The sequence below is a fragment of the Panicum virgatum genome, chromosome 6N, assembly GCF_016808335.1.
Source record: "Panicum virgatum strain AP13 chromosome 6N, P.virgatum_v5, whole genome shotgun sequence".
Taxonomy (NCBI): Eukaryota; Viridiplantae; Streptophyta; class Magnoliopsida; order Poales; family Poaceae; genus Panicum; species Panicum virgatum.
In genome coordinates this window covers 52,681,537-52,703,882 of record NC_053150.1, presented here as the reverse complement: position 1 = coordinate 52,703,882, position 22,346 = coordinate 52,681,537, and the positions used below count along the sequence as shown (strand labels likewise).

The 22,346-nt window shown below is 46.7% G+C and overlaps 4 protein-coding genes across 4 annotated transcripts; 1 reads left to right on the top strand and 3 right to left on the bottom strand.

Annotated features, from left to right (window-relative positions):
* Positions 1-5,087: 5,087 nt before the first annotated feature.
* LOC120679201 (NAC domain-containing protein 53-like) lies at positions 5,088-11,466 on the top strand. The gene is made up of 5 exons (XM_039960736.1): positions 5,088-5,700; positions 5,908-6,135; positions 9,465-10,226; positions 10,324-10,450; positions 10,738-11,466. The coding sequence occupies exons 1-5, from the start codon at positions 5,233-5,235 to the stop codon at positions 11,115-11,117; spliced, it is 1,965 nt and encodes a 654-aa protein (XP_039816670.1). The 5' UTR covers positions 5,088-5,232; the 3' UTR covers positions 11,118-11,466.
* Positions 11,467-11,610: 144 nt separating this feature from the next.
* Positions 11,611-15,464, bottom strand: LOC120679202 (malate dehydrogenase [NADP], chloroplastic). The gene is made up of 14 exons (XM_039960737.1): positions 15,266-15,464; positions 15,064-15,157; positions 14,268-14,363; positions 13,923-14,007; positions 13,512-13,693; positions 13,222-13,292; positions 13,050-13,140; positions 12,887-12,961; positions 12,698-12,799; positions 12,476-12,598; positions 12,330-12,398; positions 12,176-12,244; positions 12,020-12,073; positions 11,611-11,917 (listed from the first exon to the last, which is right to left on the bottom strand). Exons 1-14 carry the CDS (start codon positions 15,397-15,399, stop codon positions 11,864-11,866), a joined length of 1,299 nt encoding a protein of 432 aa, XP_039816671.1. The 5' UTR covers positions 15,400-15,464; the 3' UTR covers positions 11,611-11,863.
* A 339-nt stretch (positions 15,465-15,803) lies between these two features.
* On the bottom strand, positions 15,804-16,929 carry LOC120678320 (expansin-A32-like). The gene is made up of 2 exons (XM_039959443.1): positions 16,912-16,929; positions 15,804-16,845 (listed from the first exon to the last, which is right to left on the bottom strand). The coding sequence occupies exons 1-2, from the start codon at positions 16,927-16,929 to the stop codon at positions 15,976-15,978; spliced, it is 888 nt and encodes a 295-aa protein (XP_039815377.1). The 3' UTR covers positions 15,804-15,975.
* Positions 16,930-17,054: 125 nt separating this feature from the next.
* Positions 17,055-19,642, bottom strand: LOC120679092 (superoxide dismutase [Cu-Zn], chloroplastic). The gene is made up of 8 exons (XM_039960596.1): positions 19,194-19,642; positions 18,537-18,598; positions 18,413-18,452; positions 18,148-18,243; positions 18,007-18,038; positions 17,839-17,914; positions 17,700-17,753; positions 17,055-17,474 (listed from the first exon to the last, which is right to left on the bottom strand). Exons 1-8 carry the CDS (start codon positions 19,411-19,413, stop codon positions 17,449-17,451), a joined length of 606 nt encoding a protein of 201 aa, XP_039816530.1. The 5' UTR covers positions 19,414-19,642; the 3' UTR covers positions 17,055-17,448.
* Positions 19,643-22,346: the final 2,704 nt, after the last annotated feature.

Sequence of the window (22,346 nt, the reverse complement as noted above, 5' to 3'; positions counted from 1 at the left end):
GAATCTGGCGAGGGCTTTCGCCCGGAGTGCCGGCACCCCACAGCACGTGTTCGTCGCCTCAAGCCAGCACCATCACTGCGGCCGCCCCAACCGAGGGGCGCCACTGTCACAGCTCCACAAAGCCCGCTGCCGAAGTTCCATCTCCCTCCTCCGTCCTCGCGACCCGGCAACTCGCCGGCGCCACAACGCGCCGGCTGCTGGGGAGCCTTGCACGGCCGCAATCAACGACGTCACCACGACGACCGCTGGCATACGTCCAAGCAAACCGCTGTCGACCACGGCTCCACGCCGCCACCGACACATCGTCGCACAGGTTGCAGGCGCCGACACAAGAAGCCTGCCTGCCCGCCGCGCTAGAGACGACACCAGGAGAGCAGACGACACACAGTTTGCATGAATGTTGAGGTTTCTGTGTGAATGTTCAGTTGGTGATTCTGTCTGCATGAATGTTCAGGTTTCTGTCTACAGATTTATTTTATTTCTGTGCTGTGTTTCCAATGCCAAACATGTATTTCTATTCTGAAAGGATTGCTATCTCTGAAATGCGAAAGATGAATGAGGTCTGTTCATTTTTCCAAGAAGGTGGTGTGGCATTTTCAGGAACATTACTTCCATTCATTCTTGCCCAGGTCTGAGTTTCAGTCTAACAGAATTTCAGTAACACAAGTTCTAGTAACAGAATTTCAGTAACACAAGTTCTAGTAACAGAATTTCAAAATAATGAACAGTACCTAGATACATCACCATACAGAACAAGCTGGCTGCTGGTGCAAATTTCAGAACCCACAAGCCACCAGCAGTCAAGTTGAGCCAATTCTTCAAGGAAGAATTAAAAGAAAATTGCCTGGTCTGAATAAGTATAGAGCCAAGGCATGCAGGCAAGATTACTCAAACAAGCTGTTAACTGAATCTCTGAATATTCTAGAGAACAAGTCAAAGTTCTTGTGAACAAGATAACTAAATAGTACAAATGCTCACCAAACAAGCTGTTAATTGAATCTCTGAATATTCTAGAGAACAAGTCGTGTTGCTGTTTTCTGAATCAAAGCCTCAGACCGAGATATGCTCTTTCTGTAACTGGTAGTCACCAAACATGACTTGTTTTCAAATTATCCTGCATGTTTCATCAGTTGATCTCTTGATAAAAAATGGTAGTCACACGCGCTACCACTTCCTGATAAAAAATGGTAGTCACACATCGTATTATTTCTACTCAGAATTCAGTAACAGAATGCAGAATGCTTCAGTACCAGAATTCATCTGAGCAGCAACAGAATGATTCATCTGAGCAGCAATTAAGTAACAGAGTTTCACTGATGTACTGTCAAGTAACAGAATTCAGTAACATTCAGAATTCACAATGCAGCAACAGGCACCATCCAAGTGTTACAAAATGATGTGAGCATCCAAGTACTGGATAAAGTACTATCTTACATTGTTTTGGGTGCTACATCTAATATTTACAACTAAGAATGCTAATGTCTGTATACAACTAGTCTGCATCTTCTGAAAGCATTTCAAACACTGCTACATCGAAGGGTGCTGCTGTTTCTTGGTCGTCACTGTCGTCGCTGCTGCTGCAACTATAGGGAGGCAGAGTTGTAGTAGTAGTCCTGGAGATGATGGCTTCCAATTGAACAAACCTGAGGCATTGACTGTCGCTGCTGCTGTAACTAAAAGGGAAAAGAACAGTTAATTGGTCGCATGAACTGAACTACTGTACAAACAAGTGCTTGTGTTGTGTGTAGCACAAAGACATTTAATAACAAGTCATACATAATAACAAGTCATGGATATTAAATTCAGCTTACAGATGTTGGGCATATGTTAAATTAAGATGTTGGGCAAGTAGCATAACAACCTAGAGGAAGCTAATGACTTAATAGCATCAGGCTCTATCATCAAATTATTCCCTGCATGCATGGCTACCAGACCAACATAGAAGAGTTTTTTTTCTAGACAACCGTATCTGATTCTTAGATGTCACTTTGCAAGAAAACATGATGTCATCTCACAAACATATTATCACTTCTCATTAATGGTACTAGACTTCTAACAGGTGCTCCATCTCACTAGAACTGAGATGCAAAGATAATTGAGACACGAACACGATGCAAAGACAATTTTTTCCACCTCAGGATTAGCAAAAGCTCTGAGTACTGCACTGCAAAGACAATATTGCAGCCATATTGGAAAGAGACAGTGATATCAGCCATTTTCCATAAAAACTTGGCTCCTGTCTTCCTATAGGAAAAGGCCTGATAGCTTGACAGGCTGAAAGAGATGAACAACTTGTATAACCACCATCTGCTCTAGCTAGAATACGTTTTTTTGAAAGAACTAGCAAGAACATGTGCAGTCCATTCCGCAGGAGCATAAGAAAAGAACCACTTAATCTATTTCATTGCTACTAAGAACAGGCCAGGAGGATCTTGCTAGCTAGGTCTATATGTGCTTGATTAAAGTCTGGCTGTAGCAATTAGCAAATAGCAGTGCAGATTGGCATAGCAAAGAAATCCTGAAATCCTGAATCAAGATGATACCTTGTGAGTTCGAAACAGATCAGAAGGTGCGGTGTCGGTGACTCACGGTCGTCTCAGGCCGCGGGAGGTGGCGGAGCACGAGAGGCAGCTCCGGTAGCTGAGGGCCGCCGTGGAACTCGAGCTGCAGGCCAAGGCGGCGGCGGCGGTCACGGCCAAGGGCGGCGGAGGTGGTGCAGGCCAAGGCGGCGGCGGCGGTCACGGCCAAGGGCGCCATCTCCGCGGGGGACAAGAGGGCGCCGGAGGTGGTGCCGGGCGATGAAGGGAGGCGGGGGAGGCGGCGGGCAGACGCTGAGAGGGCGGCGGCGACCGGACGACGAGCGGGCGGCGGCGACCGGACGACGAGCGGGCGACGGTGGGGTGGCGGGCGCCGGCGGCGCGGGGTAGGGTAGGAGCGGGTGGGAGAGGTTGGTGGGTTACTGAGGCAATGACAGGTGGGGCCAGATGTCAGTTGAAAAAAAATGAAAGCCCAATTTAGTCACCCTACTAGAGTGGAGGTCCATAATTGGATGAATAAAATTTAAAAATAAACTTCTAAATGAACAATTGCTCATCCAAATTTAAAAGTCCCACTGGAATTGCTCTCATATAAGTAGTTTCCTGACGCTTGGGTTGGTGGCGGAGGATGAATTGAACTAGGCCAGTAATAATGCTCAGCCACGATCAAGATACATACATACATCATCAAGGATCTTGGACTGAAGAAGTCAATATGCACGCCAAAACAAACTATATATGGAAATGGAAATGCAAATGCTGACGCTGTAAACACACAATCATCTACCAGTGGGTGTGTTTAGTTCCTCAGTTTTGAAATTTTGAAGGGAAATCTTTTCACATTTAAAGTATTAAATATAGATTAACCACAAAACTAATTACACTCGTCCGTAAACTACGAAACGAATCTAATGAGCATAATTAACCCATCATTAGCATATGTTTACTATAGCTTTATTGTAGTAATTTAGTGTCTAATCACAACCTAATTAGGTTCATTAGATTCGTCTCGCGATTTACAATATATTTATGTAATGCGATTTTTTTCAACTACATTTAATACATCAAGCAGACGATTTACAAATTTTTTGAAATTTTAAACTTTGGATCTAAACAAGGCCACTATATGTATATATGGAAATCACCGCTTTTAACTTTAATGTAACTTTTGTTTATGTGAGAAAAATTAACATCACAGGATGGACCATGGATATTTAAAAGTGGTTTCCGGCCTATATATTGTTATGGGTTGTGTTGCTGGAAGCATTATGGTACATGAGAAATTAAGAGTCGACTATTAATTTTTGGAGACCGTGCCATATCGTGCGTGTCTTTTATATTTTTTTAGTACAGAGTAATAGCAGACTCAGCTCTATTTTTGGAGTAGCACAGGAGAGGTGAATAGCTATAGCAGATCCGATCCATGGCATAGCTGCATGCACTGCACTGCACGCGCAGAATGTGTGAACACACGAGTACCCTTTTTCTCATTTTATTTTTATTTTAATGGAAGAATACCAGACATCAGCTTCATCATCGAATCGCTCCAATCGTGGCCGTTGGCGCTGAAAAGTCCACGGTCAACGCAATCCACGCAGGCAGGCATCACCTCACCTGGGTGTTGGGAAACTTCCCACCGTGGAGCCGGATGATGGTTGTTGTTTTGCCAAGCTTCTCCCTCACGAGTCCCCCAATTGCAAATATAATACGCGAACCTAGCTAGTGTCTCATGTGAAACTCTCCTATATGTGCAATTATGGAAAACTGTACAAAGAAGGCCTTTGTTGTGCATGTATGCCCCCCTTTTTTTTTTGCTAGATGTGCTAATAAAGACTTGAATTTATTTATTAATCATTTTTCAATGAATGAACAAGGTTTTGATACAAAGCATCTCCAACAGATTAGGTAAAAAAATAAAAAAAAACTTTCCAAAAAGGTGTGGTAACCGACAACCTCTCCAAATCACCCCCTCACTAACGGTGGGGGAATACTGAATACCAGTAGCAGGGATTCGTAGAAACCTCTGTTTAGACATTTAGTCATGTTCCATCTTCTCTTCAAATGGCAACCAAAAGACGTGTAGTTTCTAAAGTGATCTATGGCATTATAGTGGCGGATGCAGCACCGGATCTAGGATCTAGGGGGCTCTAGCCCCCCCCCCACCCCCAGAAATAATGGAACCCTCTCTTAAGCCCCTCTTCCATTTTTTGAGAAGAAAAAAGAAGAAGAAAAAAGAGAGGAAGAAGAAATCAGCCCATCCTTTAATCATTTCTGGATCCGCCACTGATGCGGTTGTATGTAATGTAACGGCTTCATTTCTATTTAAGATTACTATGATTAACGGCGCATAATAGCTAGCAATGTTTGGTAGAAAATAAAAAACTTCAAATACAACTACGTACCGCAGGCAGGTATTTGAAAAAAAAAGAGTCGTGTGGCCATGATCAGAAAACAGCCATCGCACGGGGTGAATTCTGTAAAAGGGCTCCCAAAGCAATTAGTATTATATTATGGTGAAATCCCTGGATTTTGGCAATGTTGGCGTGGTGTTCCGAAAAGGCCCCTGGGCTTTCTTATAGCCCAAGCCACTCCCCTTCTTCCCGGAAGAGTAGACCTCTCCCTCCCGCAAAACTTTCCCCAATCCCCTCCCTCCAATCCAATCTCCTCTACAACCCTAGCAGCAGCAGGCACGCGCATGACCCACCCCTCCTCCTCCGCCCCGCCTCCGGCGGCCGCGGAGGCCACCTCCCTCGCGCCGGGCTTCCGCTTCCACCCCACGGACGAGGAGCTCGTCTCCTACTACCTCAAGCGCAAGGTCCTCGGCCGCCCACTCAAGGTCGACGCCATCGCCGAGGTCGACCTCTACAAGCTCGAGCCCTGGGACCTCCCCGCCCGCTCCCGCCTCCGCTCCCGCGACTCCCAGTGGTACTTCTTCAGCCGCCTCGACCGCAAGCACGCCAACCGCGCCCGCACCAACCGCGCCACATCCGGGGGGTACTGGAAGACCACCGGCAAGGACAGGGAGGTGCGCCATGGGCCCAGGATCGTGGGGATGAAGAAGACGCTCGTCTTCCACGCCGGACGCGCGCCCAAGGGCGAGCGCACCAACTGGGTAATGCACGAGTACCGACTCGAGGGCGAAGAGGCCTCGGGGATCCCGCAGGTATCCAGGATTGTCATCAATCCACCCCCTTCTCCCTCCCTTATTCATTAAAATTCTGCGTATTTGCTTCGGATTCATGCCTCTCGTGCACATTGTTCTGTATGCCCGGTGCCAAAAATGGGCATGTGCATACTCTAATGTACTAGTCTTGTAACTATATAAATAAATGCAGTGCACTCACACTGATTCGCAAACCTGTTCTTCCAGGACTCCTTTGTGGTGTGCCGGATCTTCCAGAAAGCTGGCCCAGGTCCACAGAACGGGGCACAGTATGGAGCACCCTTCGTCGAGGAGGAATGGGAGGAGGATGACGAAGATGTCGGTTTGCTTCCGGTCGAGGGTGATGCTGTTGTTGACCATGAGGTGCCCCCCGCTCCTAAGGAGATCCCTGGTGCTTTGGAGAAAGGCTACCTTCAAATGAGCGATCTCATTCAGGTATAGCTGCCCTTGCATCTTTCTTATTTGTCAGCGTGGTTTCTGTACATGATAGCAAATATGCCGGGGACCAGGCCACATCTGGATAGACCCGGTCCATGGGTTCCAGAAGGACGGCCAAGGGGAGGCCGCCGATTTGGCGCTAGCAGCCTGGCCACCGGAGGGCGCAGCAGCGTCGGGGGACCGGGTGTTGACGCTGTTGTTGCCGCCGTTGCCGCCACCGCGCCTCGAGCGTCGGTTCTTGGGCTTAGAACCGGGCGTCGAAGGTGTGCTGGAGCCAGCGCCCCCGGAGCCGGTGCCCCCGGAGGGCGCGACTTGCTTTGGCGTGGACGAGGCGACGAACGCGGCGGGCGGTGCTGAGGAGGACTTGTGCGCCATGTTCATCTCCTCAAGCAGCAGCTCAGCCTGGGCCAACTTGAAGGTCGGGAACGGGCGAGCGCGACGGAGATGAACGCCGATGCTGGTGAAGCGCTCGTTGAGGCCGCGAAGCACGTTGAGGACGAGCGTGCGGTCCGAGACGGGAGACTCGAGATCATCGAGCTGATCAGCCATCTTCTTGAAGCGCCGGCGGTAGTCGGCGATGGAGAGGTCGCCCTGGGAGAAGCCGTGGAACTCGACGTCGAGGAGGATGGTCCGAGTCTCGCGGTTCCCCAGGAAGTGTGTCTCCACAGCGACCCACAGATCGCGTGCCGTGGCGCCGCGGCTGGAGATGGCCTCGGCGAGATCGTCGGAGAGGGTGCCGGTGATCCAGGACTGGACGACACAGTCCATGCGCGCCCAGTCCGGGGAAGCAGGGGCGCGGGCGTCGACCAGCACGTGATCCTGGAGGGAGAACTTGTCGGTGGTCAGTAGAAACTGATCACGCCAGCGAGCGTAGTTGCCGGAGTTGACGTCGAGGATGGTCGTGATCAGACTCCGGATGTTCTGGATGGAGACGGCCTGGGCGTGGAGCAGTGTTCTAAAAAACGTTTTTAAACATCGTTTAATCTTGATTAAACGATGAACGGTGGCCAAGCGTTGCGTTTAATCACAGTGTCGTTTAATCACAACACACGTTTAATCATGTTCAATCTACGTTTAATCACAAAAAAACTCTAAACCATAGGCAAGCGTTCGCCTAGCGTCTAGCGTTTTTTAGAACCTTGGCGTGGAGGTTGAGGACGGCGGCTGCCTCGTGCAGCATCATGGCGGAGTGGAAGTCGTGGTGCTGCAGATGAGGGGATCCTCCATCCTTCTGCTCCTGGGGCGGCGGCGTCGGGGCGCCGGCTTCGGCGCGAGCGGCGGCCGCGCGATCCAGAGCGGTCTGGATCTTCGCGGCGGCGGCGTCCCGCTCCTTCGTGGCGGCGGCGGCCTCGGCGTCGGCGGCGCGCTGAAGGGCAGCAGCGCGCGCGGCTTGGGCGCGCTCCGTCTCCTGAGCGCGCTCCTTCTCCTGGGCGGCTGCATCGGCAGCCGCTTTGGCGGTGGCGGCGGCCTGCTCGGCGCTAGGGGAGGAGGGGCCAGCCATGGCTAGGGTTTGGGGCGCAGCGCAGCGGAGCTGGCGCGCAGGGAAGGTGGGCGCGGCACGGCGGGAGGCCGGCGCGCGAGCGCTGCACGGCGAGGTGCCGGCGCGCTAGGGCAGCGGAAGACGAATCGGGAAGAAGACCCGGACTCGTGATACCATGATAGCAAATATGGCACGGGAAATTGGTGATTGATTAACGAGAGTACATGGGGTACATTATATAGGCAAGGATCGGTATCTAGGGTTTATAGAACACACCCAATCAACGGAGATCCTTGCCTAATCGAGATCAATTACCATAACCCATCTAAAACCCTAGCCGCCTAGGCTAGGCGCCAAGTCCCAAAGGCCGGCCCACTATAAGCCTTGCTAACAGCCTCGCTAACAGTACATATTGAATTTATTTTGACGTACACACATTTAGGTCTTACTTGTACTTGTTAGCCTCCGAAACCTGAGGTCTGTGGATAACATGAAACAGAGGAGTTATACTTGCTATACCTCTGGAACTATTCTATTGTTCCGATTAAATTGAATGGCACTTGAAGAAGCGCTTGATGCATCTCATTTTTTTCGTAGATTATTAGACAGTGCACTCCTATTTATATGAATTGTTATTCTGATAAATCTTCTATATGAGCCATTAATATTGTTTGCTTATGTGCAACTGTGTAGGATTTTTATTCCTTTTTTTTAAAGCCTTTGATCATACACTGAATACTTCCTATTTCCCTCTTAAAACATGCCACTTTAATGTTTGAAGTACGCATCAGAACCGGCATCACGTGGATCATTTGAGCGACCAACCTATGTTCTGTAGTTCACTACTTCTGCCATCGGTAGTAGTTCACAAATCATCTTGAGTGGTCTTGGTACCTTGTTTGATAATAATACATTGCTTTATAGGCAAAGGACACTGGTTATGGATATTGTAGAAGTCACGTGTTGAATGTTCTGTTTTTCGATGGTTCTACAGGTGGGTTTTAATAATTGTAGAGCTGCTATGATCTTTTCAGATTTTGGTTTGCCTAGTATTGGAATTTCCATTGGTTGCTTCTAGCATCTGATTGAAGGAAAAGCTTGCGAATTATGCTAGTGCAAGTACAATTTCTATAACTGTTGCACCAAAGACAATACTAAACAAGTGGTTCGCTAGTCGTCAAGTCATGGATCAGCATGTTCCTCTTAGGCCTTAGTGTGATTCTTCTAGGATGCCAGTTGAAGGCACGTAATCTTTCGAAAGGGGCTATGGGCACCTTGTCGACAGAACATGACTTTGTCAAGCCTTACATTTCTATATACATATCGATTAATCATCCACCTTGCTCTTAACAGGGTTGCTGGATTTCCTCCAGCAAGAGCTTGTTGTATGTAACTTGTATTTTTGGAATACTATTCCATGCCGCCTAGCAAGGGCACTGACTTGTTTGTCTTTTTGGCATAAATCTTGCTACTTTTTTCTCAGGTAGCAAGTTATATGAGATCACGACTACAAGAGTCATGATGTCATAATACTCATTTCTGAGCATAAAAGGTTGGGATTCTGTGTTGCCATCCATCTTTGACTGTATGGTGTGAACTCCACATCATGTTACAGTATACAGATTATCAAACAGAATAGTTCTTTGACAATAAGTTTTTTGTTATTGTAATAAAAGCATTTCGTCAATCTAAATGAGCTTACTGTCCATCCATGCAGGGGCTTTTTTTTATGTAAGTTTTGATGTATAGGTGATCCTTTTATTTGTTTCGTACTCGGTTCATTTTGATTTTGGTATCAAATTTACACATTGGTATTTGTTCTGATAAATGCTCTTTTCTTTTTCAGGGTTTGGGTGATCAAAATGGGAATGGTACAATTGGTTTGCCAGTTTCTGATACCTCAAATAATAGCAACCATTCTGAAGATGTAGATGGAAATTCTGGGGACATTTTAAGTGACCCGAACCTTGCCTCTAATTTTCTTCAGTATGTTGAGCCTGGGGAGCAAAATAGCTTAATGCTTAATGGAAATATGATATCAAATGCCAATGCTGGATATTTTCTTAATAATTTCAGCCCCAGTGATGGATTCCTAGAGCTGAAGGATTTTGCAGATGCTGCAAATCTAGATTGCCCTGTAGGCAATGAATCCACCGTCTGTCCTTCGGATGGTTGGGCATGGAAAACACCCGATTCTTTGGAAACTGTAAATGGAGCTAACAATGATATTCCTCCACTCCCTGATGACCAGATTTTCCAGCCTGATGAGCTGGAACAGTTGTTGCAGTCAATACAAGAAGATTCCCATTTTGGCTCAAGTGTCATTGATCCTCCACATTCTTCTATAACAAATTCAGTTATGCCAGAGGATGATTCTTTGATGTTCTATGATGCACCCTTCGATTCCACCATGTGTGATGATGGGTTTAGGCAGGTGAATGGAATTCTTAATTCCCCTGCAACCAATCTATCAGGTATTGGCATGGTGGATGATGGTATGCCATATTATGATGCAATGGATGATAATTTATTCAATGATATTCTGGGCAACATACAGCAGTCAGCTGGTAGTTCCCATGCTTTTAATGGTCCAGTTCTCACCCAAGAGGTATGCTTTTGTTTGAATGAAGAGACGAAGTTGCTGTGTTTTGTGCAGAGCATAGATATGTTTGCTGGTGATCACCCACATTTTTCTACTTTTACAGGTCAACAATACCATGTATACATATAGTCCAACTCAAAAGGTTTTAGAACCTAATTTTGTAGTTGGTGCTCCATCATCTGCTAGGTTACCTGAGGCTGGTAGTCAGTTAAATTGTGTTGTTTTACCAGGTAATCTACTATGGAAAATTACAATAGGTCAGCTATATGATCCATGATGGAAAAGGCGCATTTCATACCTTTTGCACCAGATTCTTTTATGTTAGTTGTATACTTACCCTTATTAAGCAGGATTGAAGTATTAGACTGTTTTGTGTTGTTGAGAAAATCTAGCTCAATCTTGCTTAATGGGGGCAGGATTATATACAGCTGGCATGCAATTTCCTGGTCATTAGCTTGTGCCTGTAATACCTGTAAAAGGAACATTGTTGACAAGTTTTTTGTGTTGTGTTCCACAGATGGGCAAGCTAAGAGTAGTTCCATCGGAAAGCGGATATTGGATTCCATCTCCGCTCCACCAGCTTTTGCATCGGAGTTCCCGGCACACCTCCGCAAATCCTTAGCTCCTATTTCTGGAGCACGCCCCAACACCTTCCATGTCTCTGCTGAAGTGATCAGTATAGGTAGTTTAGCTGTAGCTTCTGGGCCTGATAAGTGGTCCCTGCAAAAGAATCAAGGCATGGAGCTGCTCATCACAGATTTTGAGCCTGGTACCCGTATACACTGTGGCTGCAGCACGATTACCACGGTGCTGCGTGGTGGCTTCTGCCTTGTCTTCTTTTCGGCAATAATGCTCTTGGTGAGCTACGAGGTGGGCATGTGCATCTATGGCAAATAGCAGCCTGGTATTGGAGTAAGATAATCTCATGACACTTAGGTTAATCCGCTGTGTTTTGAGGCAGCCGCAACTTGGGCATCCGCTTAAGTGTATTGCATTGCATGACATGGACCTGTGGAGTTTAGCAATAGCAGTAGCGTCTTGCAGCCCGAGAGCTAATGGTGTATGGCTGAGTATGAATTCCTCCAGTGCTGTTGTTATAAGTGTGCGTACTGCTTATCATCACATCGGGATGTGACGATGCTATTTGTCATGCTTCTGGCTGCAACGGACAATGTTAGTGCAGAATCCTGTATATATATTTCAGATCAGATTCACCGTGGCTGAATCATGATGCTTTTGCGGTACAGTTGTGTTGGTGTTTTTGAGTGTCTTTTTTTCTTGTTTCAAAATGGATGGTAGATGTAGCGATGAATCCAAATTTGCGGCTGTGCCTACGGGTGGCTCTGTTTCTTCTGGTTATTATGTTTTTGCCATGAACGAAGATCGATTGTTGTTGCAATCTGAAAGCAACTTGATGATTCTAGCTATGCTTGATGCACGTTTAGTAGCTCGGCATCATTTTGTTACTTTATTAGTGTACAAACTTCGCATCATAGGCAAATTCCTATGGCACACTTAACTGAACATACATATAGATAGCATCTGTAAGCAGCTGCTTCTCTCAACTATCGTCTGTGTTTTCGCCCGAAACTGCATTAACATACACAAGTGCGCATTCGCCCGGTCGTGCTGCTGTTACTAACTTACATCTCTCCTGGAAGCATGGTATCTTCTGGAAGATCACAAAATGCAATCCCCTGCATTCCACGAGGAAAAACGAAGTCGATCATTTGCAGCACAATCTCTATTTTACATGCATACATCATTAAAAAAGGATTTCGGTAATCATGGTGATTTACCTCTCCTGTAAGATGGGCTACGCATTTCTTCTCAGCAATCAACTCGGCTTCAGTCTGAAAGAATTAGAATTACAGGGTCAATGGTTACAATAAAATCTTTTTTTTGTCGCCTGTAGTCTACAGCTTATTGTTGAAGGCAGTTCCTATTACCCTCACCTTTTTAATACGTTGCCAGAGAAAATCGTCCATTAACACATCAGTAGCTAGTTCATAGTCACCATCACCCTGTTGGAAGAATTTCAAGATCATTAGAGTTGAGTCTGATCCTAGGAACAAAAGTTATGCAGGCAACTTGGATCCTGAATTGTACCTTTGATCTGCATGGCATACTGAACACGATGTTCTCTGCTATGCCATAAGGATTTCCAGTAGTATAAACCTGTGTTTTATTTTTATTTTCCTTTCAGAAAAACGCCAAAACAAAACAATGAACAATTTAAAGGGATCAAAACTAACCCCTGAAGAGAACCAATCGCCTTCTGGGGTAGGAGTTACAAGGGATCTAATAGCATCCACTATTGAAACAGCGGTTGATGCAGCTGAAGATCTGCCCCATTTTTGGATGAGCACACCTCCGCGCTGTTTAAATATGTAGGGATGAAACAAATTATGATACAGCATTGTCTAAGTTCTTGAGTGACAGATAACTGCAAATATGTAGCAAACAGAGAGACGTACATTTTGAACTGTCAATGTGAATTCTTCTTCTAACCACTTTGTATCCTTAATGACTTCTTTCGCTGGTCTCCCATCAATTTTGGCATTCAAGAAATCAGGAACCTACGCATGGTGATCAGTACCAAGTTACCAACAATCAGCGAAAAAATGTATCTGCAAAAGCCTGGGCATTCATAATCATATCTTCACCTGAGTTGTTGAGTGGTTCCCCCAAATAGTCATGTTTGATACTTTGTCATAAAACACGCCTGCTTTTAGTGCTAGCTACAAAAGGAGATTGCGTGTGATTGCTTAATCTGTTTGTCTGCTGGGGAAAAAGGACAAGAAACAATAAAAAGCCAACATCAGGCACCTGGCACTTTGCTCTATTTTCATCCAACCTCGTGAGCGCATGGAAATTTTTTGCAGGTATGTTTGGAGCATTTTTCATGCAAATCAATGCACTGCATCAAGGGCAAGCCACAACTCAGACATGGCAATAGCAGAAAACATTAATACTTGGTAAAACATATAAGCGTCCATACTTAGTGTTACAGGGATTTCCAACAACTATGACTTTCACGTTCGGCGATGCCACGGCGTTAAGTGCTTTCCCCTGGCATAGTTAAAAAAACTTTAGAGCACATCACCATTTGTTCATTGCACTCAAATATATACTTGGTTGCTGGTTTTGGGTGTTAGCAGTTCTATGCTAAGTAATCCTTGTTAATTTGAGGGTGAAGTTTCATAAATGCTCCCTGGCACTTTTCCTGAGAGGGTTTCTTTACAATTTCATGACATAGTACTTGAGAAGAAACGAGGAACAGAAAGAAACCTGGTCAGCATAGATTTGGCCATTGATGTCTAGTAATGCAGCTCGCTCCATTCCAGGGCCTCGGGGCTTAGCACCAATAAGAAGAGCCCAATCTACATCTTCAAAGACCTCATAAGGATCCATACCAATGCTGACTTCCCTCAGCAATGGATATAGTGAGTCCTCCAGTTCCATAGCTACACCTACAGTTGCAATTTCAAAAGCACATTAGGAATGGAGGGCACATATATGTTCAGTCACATTGATGGACTGATATCTGAGAATATGGTTAGCTTGGAAATTAAACAATGTAGCAAATATGAATTTTTTTCTCTTTCTTAATATAAAGAAATGGAGTTATTGTCCGTGTTCAAGAAAAAAAAAGAATTCCGCTTCACAAAAACTGAGGCAGAGAAAAAAAAAGTCAGTTACCTTCTAGTGCTTGGAATGATCTTTCTGAGCCAAGTAACTTAAGTGCTATTGGTTGGTCTTGTCCAAAAACCTCACCAGAGGCAAGCTGAAATTTTTATAGTCAAAGGTGTGGTCAACAACACTGCATCTCCAGTTAGAAAACATGGGAACTTATTAGGGGTGTAAATTGGTGACCTTAGGTGCACATCCAATTCTCTTTAGTTTAAATATTTGTACAACTTCTCCAAAATAAGGTCCTATCTTAGAAAAAGTAGCACATATATTTGAACTAAAGAGGGTTGGAGGTGCACCTAAGGGTCACCAATTTGCGGCCCATAGAACTTCGTAAAATAAAAGATTACTTACTTTGAAAAGCAGATGATTTGATATCATCCCAGCCGCGCCTGACACAGCAATGCTCACTAACTTCTTCCATGACTTGCTCTTGCAATGTTCACTATCCTGTGTTCCATTCGACGGAAGGAACGATAGATTGGTACATAATACAAGTATGTAGCATAATGAAAAAAAAAAAGAAATCAAGCAATGGCATGCCGACTCAAAGAGCTATTACATTTACATGTCAACACCATTTTGCTGTATTGCTATTTGCTAACTAAGAAACCACTACTTGATCGCATCTCACAGTTACCGGTCAATATTTGGTGGCCTGCACCGTACAGTGCTCGATCTCCTTGACGCTGGCACTCCACCCAACTACGCTGTGGTATGTAGGAAATTTATAGAGGCCCAACGGTTTGATTGGTGTGCGCGCTGCTATCCAGTACCATAGCAACAAGCTAGCGTTATTGCAATATACTCCTATGTAAAATAAAATAATCCTATTCTAGTATGTGAAGATTGTGCAATAGCAATACGCGGATCTTTTTAACACAGTTGCGTGCTTTACAAAACCCTGAGAAGAAGATGGATTAAATATTCAGGAGCGGCGTCGCAGTCCCCACCAGCAACTCTAGCTTATTAGGTCGGAAAGGAATTCTACTTTTTGAGGCAGTAGCAGTAGCAGTAGCAGCGCGGGTCCAACTCCAACGACGGTACAGCATGCAGCAGAAAGGAACTAGTAGCCAGCCGACGGAGCATTCCAACAAACACATGGGGGTGACTGAGGGTGGATCGCGTGTGAGACGGGCCGGCGACTCACCGCCTTGAGGTCGTAGATGGTGCTGAAGACCCCGAAGCCCTTGCGCGACGCCGGCTTCTCCGGCGCGACCGTCGCCGCGCCGTCCTGCACCTGCCTGATGAGGCGCACACATACACGCATGTTATGTTAATCGCCGGCCGACATGCATGCTGATTTATATTACAAGTAGGTAGCTGATACGCTCGTCGATCGGGGTACTTACTTGGCGGCGTCGACGGAGCATCGGACGGTGGCGAGCGGGGTCCGGCGCGGGCGGAGGAGCTGCGCGGCGCCGGCGCCGAGCGGGGTGGTCACGAGGCGCGATCCGGCCGGGGAGTAAGCTGTGGAGAGGCCCATGAGGATTGAGGAGCTAGCGAGTGGATGCTGGGTGGATGGATAGGAGAGGCCCTGGCTGCGCGTGTTTGGATTGGCCCGCCTATTTATACTATAGCCCTCCAAAGAATTAAAAAAAATGTAGTATTCTCCGCGTATAGGACGGAGGGCCGCCACGTCGTGTACGTCGTCTAGCTGCTCTCTCTCTCGTCTCCTCTGCCACGTCACTGTCCAAGTCATGCAGCAGTCTCTGTTCCTTGCAAGCACACAAATACTATACTATACCCCAGACTGGGATATCGATCTCAAGCCAATTTCATTTCAGCCGATCGAGCATCTGTTATATTCCTAGCATATGCGAGTCAGTTTCGTTGATGTCATTTCGTTTTGCTTAATTACCAGATGATATGAGTGTCTGAGTTATACTGTGTAATCTCAAAAAAAAAAAATCCTTGCCTATGCATGTCGATCAGTACACAGGCGGATCAGAGATATACATATAGCAGATGCTCGTGATCGATCTGCAATGGCGGCTGTGGATCAGGCATGGAATGCATAATGGAATGACGACGACGACGACGACGACGAGTAGGTAGCTAGCTAGAAGTTCTTGTCGGCCTGGTAGGTGACGCCGAATTGCCAGCCCGTGGGGAGGACGTGCCAGGAGGTGGCCTTGCGGTGGTCGCTGGTCATCACCCGGAACGTCAGCGACTCGCCGGTGAGGTCCTCCCCGGTCTGCCACACCTGCCCCCAGTTGCGCTTCAGCTCCGTCCACCCGACGCGCTTGCTCCCCTTCACCGACACCGCCGCCAGGTCGCCGGCGCCGCCCACGTTGGTCACCGTCACCATGTTGAAGTACCTGTTCCCGGTGACGGTGTACCGGATGCCGCCCTGCTTCGCGCACGCCACCCGCCGGTACGACACCGGCACGATGCCGGCCTTCTCCTGCGCGATCTGCAGGAACGCCGGCATGCTCAGGTCAAAGTGCTCCCGCGGCGGGTTGCACCACCCGCCGCTGTCGCTCGACTGCTGGTAGTTGGGCGGGCACAGGTTCGTCGCCGTCACCACCACCGCGCCGGCCTTGCACCCGTCGGGGCTGTCCACGCACCGCACCTCGTAGCAGCCGCCGCACGCCGCGCCGTCGCCGAACAGCACCGGGCTCACGGCCACCGTCTGCACGCCGTACCCCTCCGCCCGGGTGTCCTTGTACCCGCACGCGCCCGCCGTCGTGCCGGACCCGTCGCGCCCGCCGTAGAAGGTCGCGTGCGCCGCCTTCCAGGGGCCGCACGTGAACTTGCCATGGTTGTGGTGCACCACGCGCCCGCCCGGCGTCAGGGCCTTAAGCTTGGCGGCGCCGGCCGACGACGCGACGGCGGCCAGCAGCAGCGACACGACGACCAGTCCCGCTCCCGCCGGCGGTGGCGCCATCCACGAACAACCGGATAATATAATTTGATGGATTATTATTACCTATATACAATTAATCTCTTCTTCGATGCGACGAGGTTTCTTATAAAAACTATGGCACGCACGTACTGATCTGCTGCTGGCCATTTTTAGGTTCCTGCTGTCTTCTGGCTGTTAATTAAGGCGCTAATTCTGTGCGATGCAACTAGAGGCCTGGAGGAGCAATCGGAGGATGCAAATGTAATAAACAACAGCACAGGACAGCTAGCTTAGCTTGCAGGTATTCATCATCTTATTATATGCATGGTAAACATAAACCTAAGATGGATGTCCAGTAACACTTAATGCAATAACAAACACATGCTCAAAAGTTTTACAGCTGGTACAACAACAAAACACGGCAGTAAAGAGTTGATGTTCATAGTGCTTCATAGATCGACCTTCACGATATGTGACAACACTTATTTTCCTCAGCTAGATAATTATTAGTTTTTTTAATATGACCAACCGACCGACCTGCAAGGGCTATATATTAACCACCACACCATGCATGGTGCAAATTCAAGTAATACAAAAAAGGCACTGCCTCCAATAGCACGATTCAAGCCAAAAGGCCACCATGGATGTGACACGGAAGTCTCAACTGCAATCCGGCGAGCGAGCAACCTACAATGGAGTCAGGCCAACAACACCTGCGCAAGAAACAAATATTAAGCAATGCCTAAATTGATAGTGTCTGAACAACAGAAATTTGAATGTGTGATGTAAAATTATCGCAGTTCCTTATCTTTACCATCATATATATAAGAATCAACTGAACAGGTAGTGTTCTTTCTCATGCATGCATGCTTAAGTAACATTGTCATAAACTATGTATGTCCATTCATGGATTCATAAATATGGCTGAGAGAACATACCGCATGCCAGTCTTCCACCAGCATTTCCAGTACTGAGGCTAAGCTCATGGCCGCCTAAACACATTGGACAGATGAATAAGTATCATTCATGTATTAACTAAGACAGGGAAATGGGGCATGCAAGTGGAACTAGACACACCTTTCCCCAAATCATCTTCAAGCTCGTGAACCACAAATGCTCTCCCAACAACTGAATTTGTGCCGCTCAAAGGAATCTGTGTAAAAGGAATAGCAAAAATTACCAAACTGAATTTCGAAATGCAGAAATAATATGAGTATAGCTTACATAGTGTGAAAGTATGATTACCTGATTATCAACAATGGTTGCCTCAGCGACTCCTATATCATCACCAGTATAACACACATTGCACAAAACAGGTCATTCATCCAGAAGAAGATATTTGCAAATGAATATCACAAGTGTACTGATGATTTTTACAGGCCTTACCCTCAGCATTGGCAACAATGTTTCCCAGGTCACCCGCATGGCGGACTTCATCTTCTGGCGCACCGTGTGTCAAATTGTTTGGGTTGAAATGTGGTCCTGAATATTAAATTTTGATCTGTAAGTATTATGTAAACAAAAAGGCATTTGGTAGCTTGAGCAACTAGATGGCTTAATTTATTTTCAGAGCGCAAGCATCAACAAGGATGCATGAAACGATAGCCTGAATAGCATCATATGACAGAAATAGTTGGATGGAAATCACGACCTGTGGATATGCATCCATTGGTGGTATCGCCAAACTCGTGCTGCAAAACGAACAAGTGTATCATTATCCTAACAAAACAAGGAGTTGAGATTAAAAGCTGATTACACAAGAGAACAACACTCACAAGGTGGAAGCCATGAAGTCCAGGAGTAAGTCCAGTGACACGGACGTTGACAGTGGTTGGTCCTGTTATGCAAGAGAAAGATTCATAGGGGCAATAGTAGGCACAGGCAGTTGTGTCTCAGGAGCAAAATGCATGTGCACTGGTGGAGATGCCAGTGAGGAATCGCACAAGTAATGTATCGGCAATGAATGGCCTAACTAAGCCCATTAGCCCAACAGTTGAGGTAACATGTTTAGTTGAGCTAGTGAACAGTTGAGACTCGTGCATATGGATTCTAGTCATACATTTGCAGCACCAAAACAGTGAAACTGTCCTCGAATTGAGTTACAGAGTCTGCGTGAACTATGAATGAAGGTAGAATGTGAGCAAACATGAAGCTATTTTCTTTTTCTTGGCTGATGCCTGCTGCAGAGCAAATCGGTGCAGTCGTCGTGTGCAATTAGAAGAAAAGTTGAAATTTTTAGATAACCGTGGCACAAACTCGAGCAAATTGCTATAGCCCAGAGAGAAATAAAATGTGGTGCTGCCAATTAAGAAAAGGGGAAACGAGGGTGCCTGTTTCGGCTGCCCAGCGATCCAACTACCGAAGCTAAGCCTGTAGTAGACGGAAGGTGGATGAGAGGAGAAAGTGGCAAGGTAATGGGATTGGGGACGCACCGTCGTCCTCCTGCGTGAGCGTGACGACGCCCTCGACCTCGGATGTGCCCTTGAGGACGGCGACGGCCTTCTTGGTGGCGTCGGCGAGGACGAGCGCCCTGGCGGCGGCGGCACCCCCGGGCCCAGCGACGAGGCGGAGCGAGTGGAAAGGGCGTGCGGAGGAAGAGGGGGCGGCGAAGAGGGCGGCGGGCGGCGCGAAGAGGAAGGTCTGCGCGGCCATGGCGGCGGCGGCGGCGGCCTTTGGGACTTTGGGAGGGTCTCTCGAGTGTTGTGGGGGCCTGGGGGGTGGGTGACTGGCGGCGATAAGGTGGGCTCGATCTCCTCGGCCTTATTATACTAGGCAAGCTCCTCTGCTCTTGTGATGTGCCGCCACGGCGATCCCTTGTGATGTGCCGCGTGTGGCTCAGCTCGCGTCACGCACGCGCCAATCGCCATGGAATGCAAAGCGAAGCACCTGGATGCATCATCGCCATGGATGCATCATCACCTGCGGGTTTGTCTTTGCTCGCCTCTCTCCCCTGCGCTGCTCCAGAACCCAGTGGCGGAGCCAGAAATTTATGACTGGGCATGCCATATGTAAAAAAAATTCAAAATCAAATACGAAATATAATGGACAAAAAGTTATAATAATAATAACAAATTCACAATAGTGATCCAAGTATAAGTTGTAAACATAAATAATTAAATAATATTATAAAATAGTGGTCCGAGTATGGCCACCGGTCGAAGAAGGGTCGCAGAAGATGCGCCGCTTGCTGGCGTCTTGGCCGCCACTGCAAAGCCGACAGTGCCCAGTGCCCCAACGGGCCGGTGGTCGGCACCTTCCATCCTTCGCAACTCGCGTTAGGAGGAGAGGACATGAGTCATGAGTGATAACTGATGGGGGGTAAGGACCCGAGGTCACGAGGCTGTCAGGTTGCCGGAGTTGGGGGAGGAGCACCTGAGCGGGGAACCACCGTCTCACTGAACGCTAAATGGACGGGATACGGAGGTCAGGCATCAGGGGCGGACACGACACGCAGAGCAAGACTCTCTATATCTTTCTTCGTAGCTAGGAATAGAGATTTTGATGGAAAAATATCCTCCAACAGCTTCTCTAAGTGGTTATCCAAATGTAGCCATCCTCCCTTCCGCGTTTCTCGCTAGTCAAAGATAGATAATGGAAATAACTTTCTAGAGTGTACACAAGATATAGAAAAACTTTTAGAGAGTGAAAACATATAAAATACGATTTTTGTGCAGAAGACTATCCAAATAATAATTTAGAGAGTGTAATTTAGAAAGACTCTTAGAGATATTTTAAATCTGTGTATACTTATTAGTATTTTCTCCCAAATTTTGGGTATGCCAAGGAATACAGGGGCATACCCCTAGCTCCGCCCATGCCAGAACCAGAAGCATCCTCTACTGGAGCTGAAACCAAATTTGCAGAGCTTTTGTGATCCTTTAACTCTCTCTCTCTCTCTTTCCCCATGGATGATGCTTGCAAGGGTTTATTGATTTTGGCAAAAGGTATGAAAGAAAACTTCTTTCTATTTTTTTTTTGCCGTGATGTGTCGCTAGTGTCACGTTCGTGTCCTGCCAGAAAGCACAACCCGAGAGCGAGAGACTTGTTCTTGGAGAGGTTACTTGTGTCTTGGAATATAGGATGGGAGTGCCAATGCCAACGGATGCATGCATGATGCAGTTCATTGTGGCCACACACATCTCCCTTAGCTTTTGGAGGCTCCATATACTATAATCTGTTTCTTCCATCTTCTTCTTTCTTTAAAACAAAAAGAAAAAAAGAAAATACGTAGGAGTAGCATTTTGGGCTCATTTTGGTCTTTGTGCTTACTTACCTTGTGACATGCTCGGCCCACTGAACCCGCAAAACAAAAGGCTCGGCCTATTGTTGAAGCGAGATGTGTGTGGAGCCGAGCCTGAAGTCTGACCTGGCCGCAAAACAAAGGGTAAGGCTCTTCGGGATCCTCAAGCGCCTATGGACCACAATAGAATGACGTGCCCGTCAACTTGCACCTCTAAAAGGTGTGTGTATGGGTTGTAGTGTCGGGTTAGTTAGGGAATACGTGTGTTTAGATAGGGAGTGAGTTCAAATACTACAGCTTGTAGGCACTAAAAAAACAAAGGGTAAGGCTCGCAGCTCAACAACTCTCGCTCTGAACCCGCAAAACAAAAGGCTCGCAGAAACAAGCTGCATCCATGGCCACCGCAAAAAAAAAAGCAGATGAATGTGATGCAACGTCCAAAACTCCTCACGGAAAGGGAAAGGGAAAAGGACAACAAGTAGCTACTACAACTTGCAGGATTTCTTTTCACATCGTCCTCCTGGTCCCTTGTGGCCGGAAAGAAGATACTAGGAAGCAGTAAAGTAAATTGGCAGCTAATTTTGGGCACTGAATCAGGATTCAGCAGTCATCCGTGTGCATCATCATGTTTTTTTTCAGAGCAGGTACACTGCAGTTGGTAATACCAAACCGATTCCATTTGTTAGCTTTTCCTTTCTATTTTCATTTCTTATGCTTACCAGGGTCAACCAAAGTTGACTTTATTCTTATCGCGCTTAATCAAATATTGTATATACACTTATTGTTAAACATCTCGTAATCCTAAATACATGGCAGCGGGAGCAGATAGTTGCATTGCATTCATGCTCTCAGCAACCTGCAGAAGGCGTCGCGTGCTCCATCAACGTAGCTAATAATGCGTGCGATCAATGTTTTTTCAGACAGAATAAACAATATTAGTGTCAATGAATAAACAAGACAATATGTATATATGCAACAGGCAGGCAGGCAGGCAGGATCGGACGACATGCATGTTGTGCAAGCTAGGTAGCATCATATCCCCATGCCATGTGGCCGGCCATGTGACTTGTGATTGGTATATATTCGGTGGTTAGGTTCCAATAATATCTATCAAGGACTGAGCTGATGACTCATCTTGGAACGAATATATATAGATTCTTCAAACAAGAGACCAATTAATATCTATATGAAACAAAACATGCATCCATGCATGGATGACCAGGTGAGGTGTAATACTTAAGTTAGTTTTTGCAGTAAGAACTAGACATTCGTCAGTTCATTCTTGACTGTATAGAAGCTAAGTAGCAACACATATGCGTTGTGCGGTGGATGCATAAATTGCAGA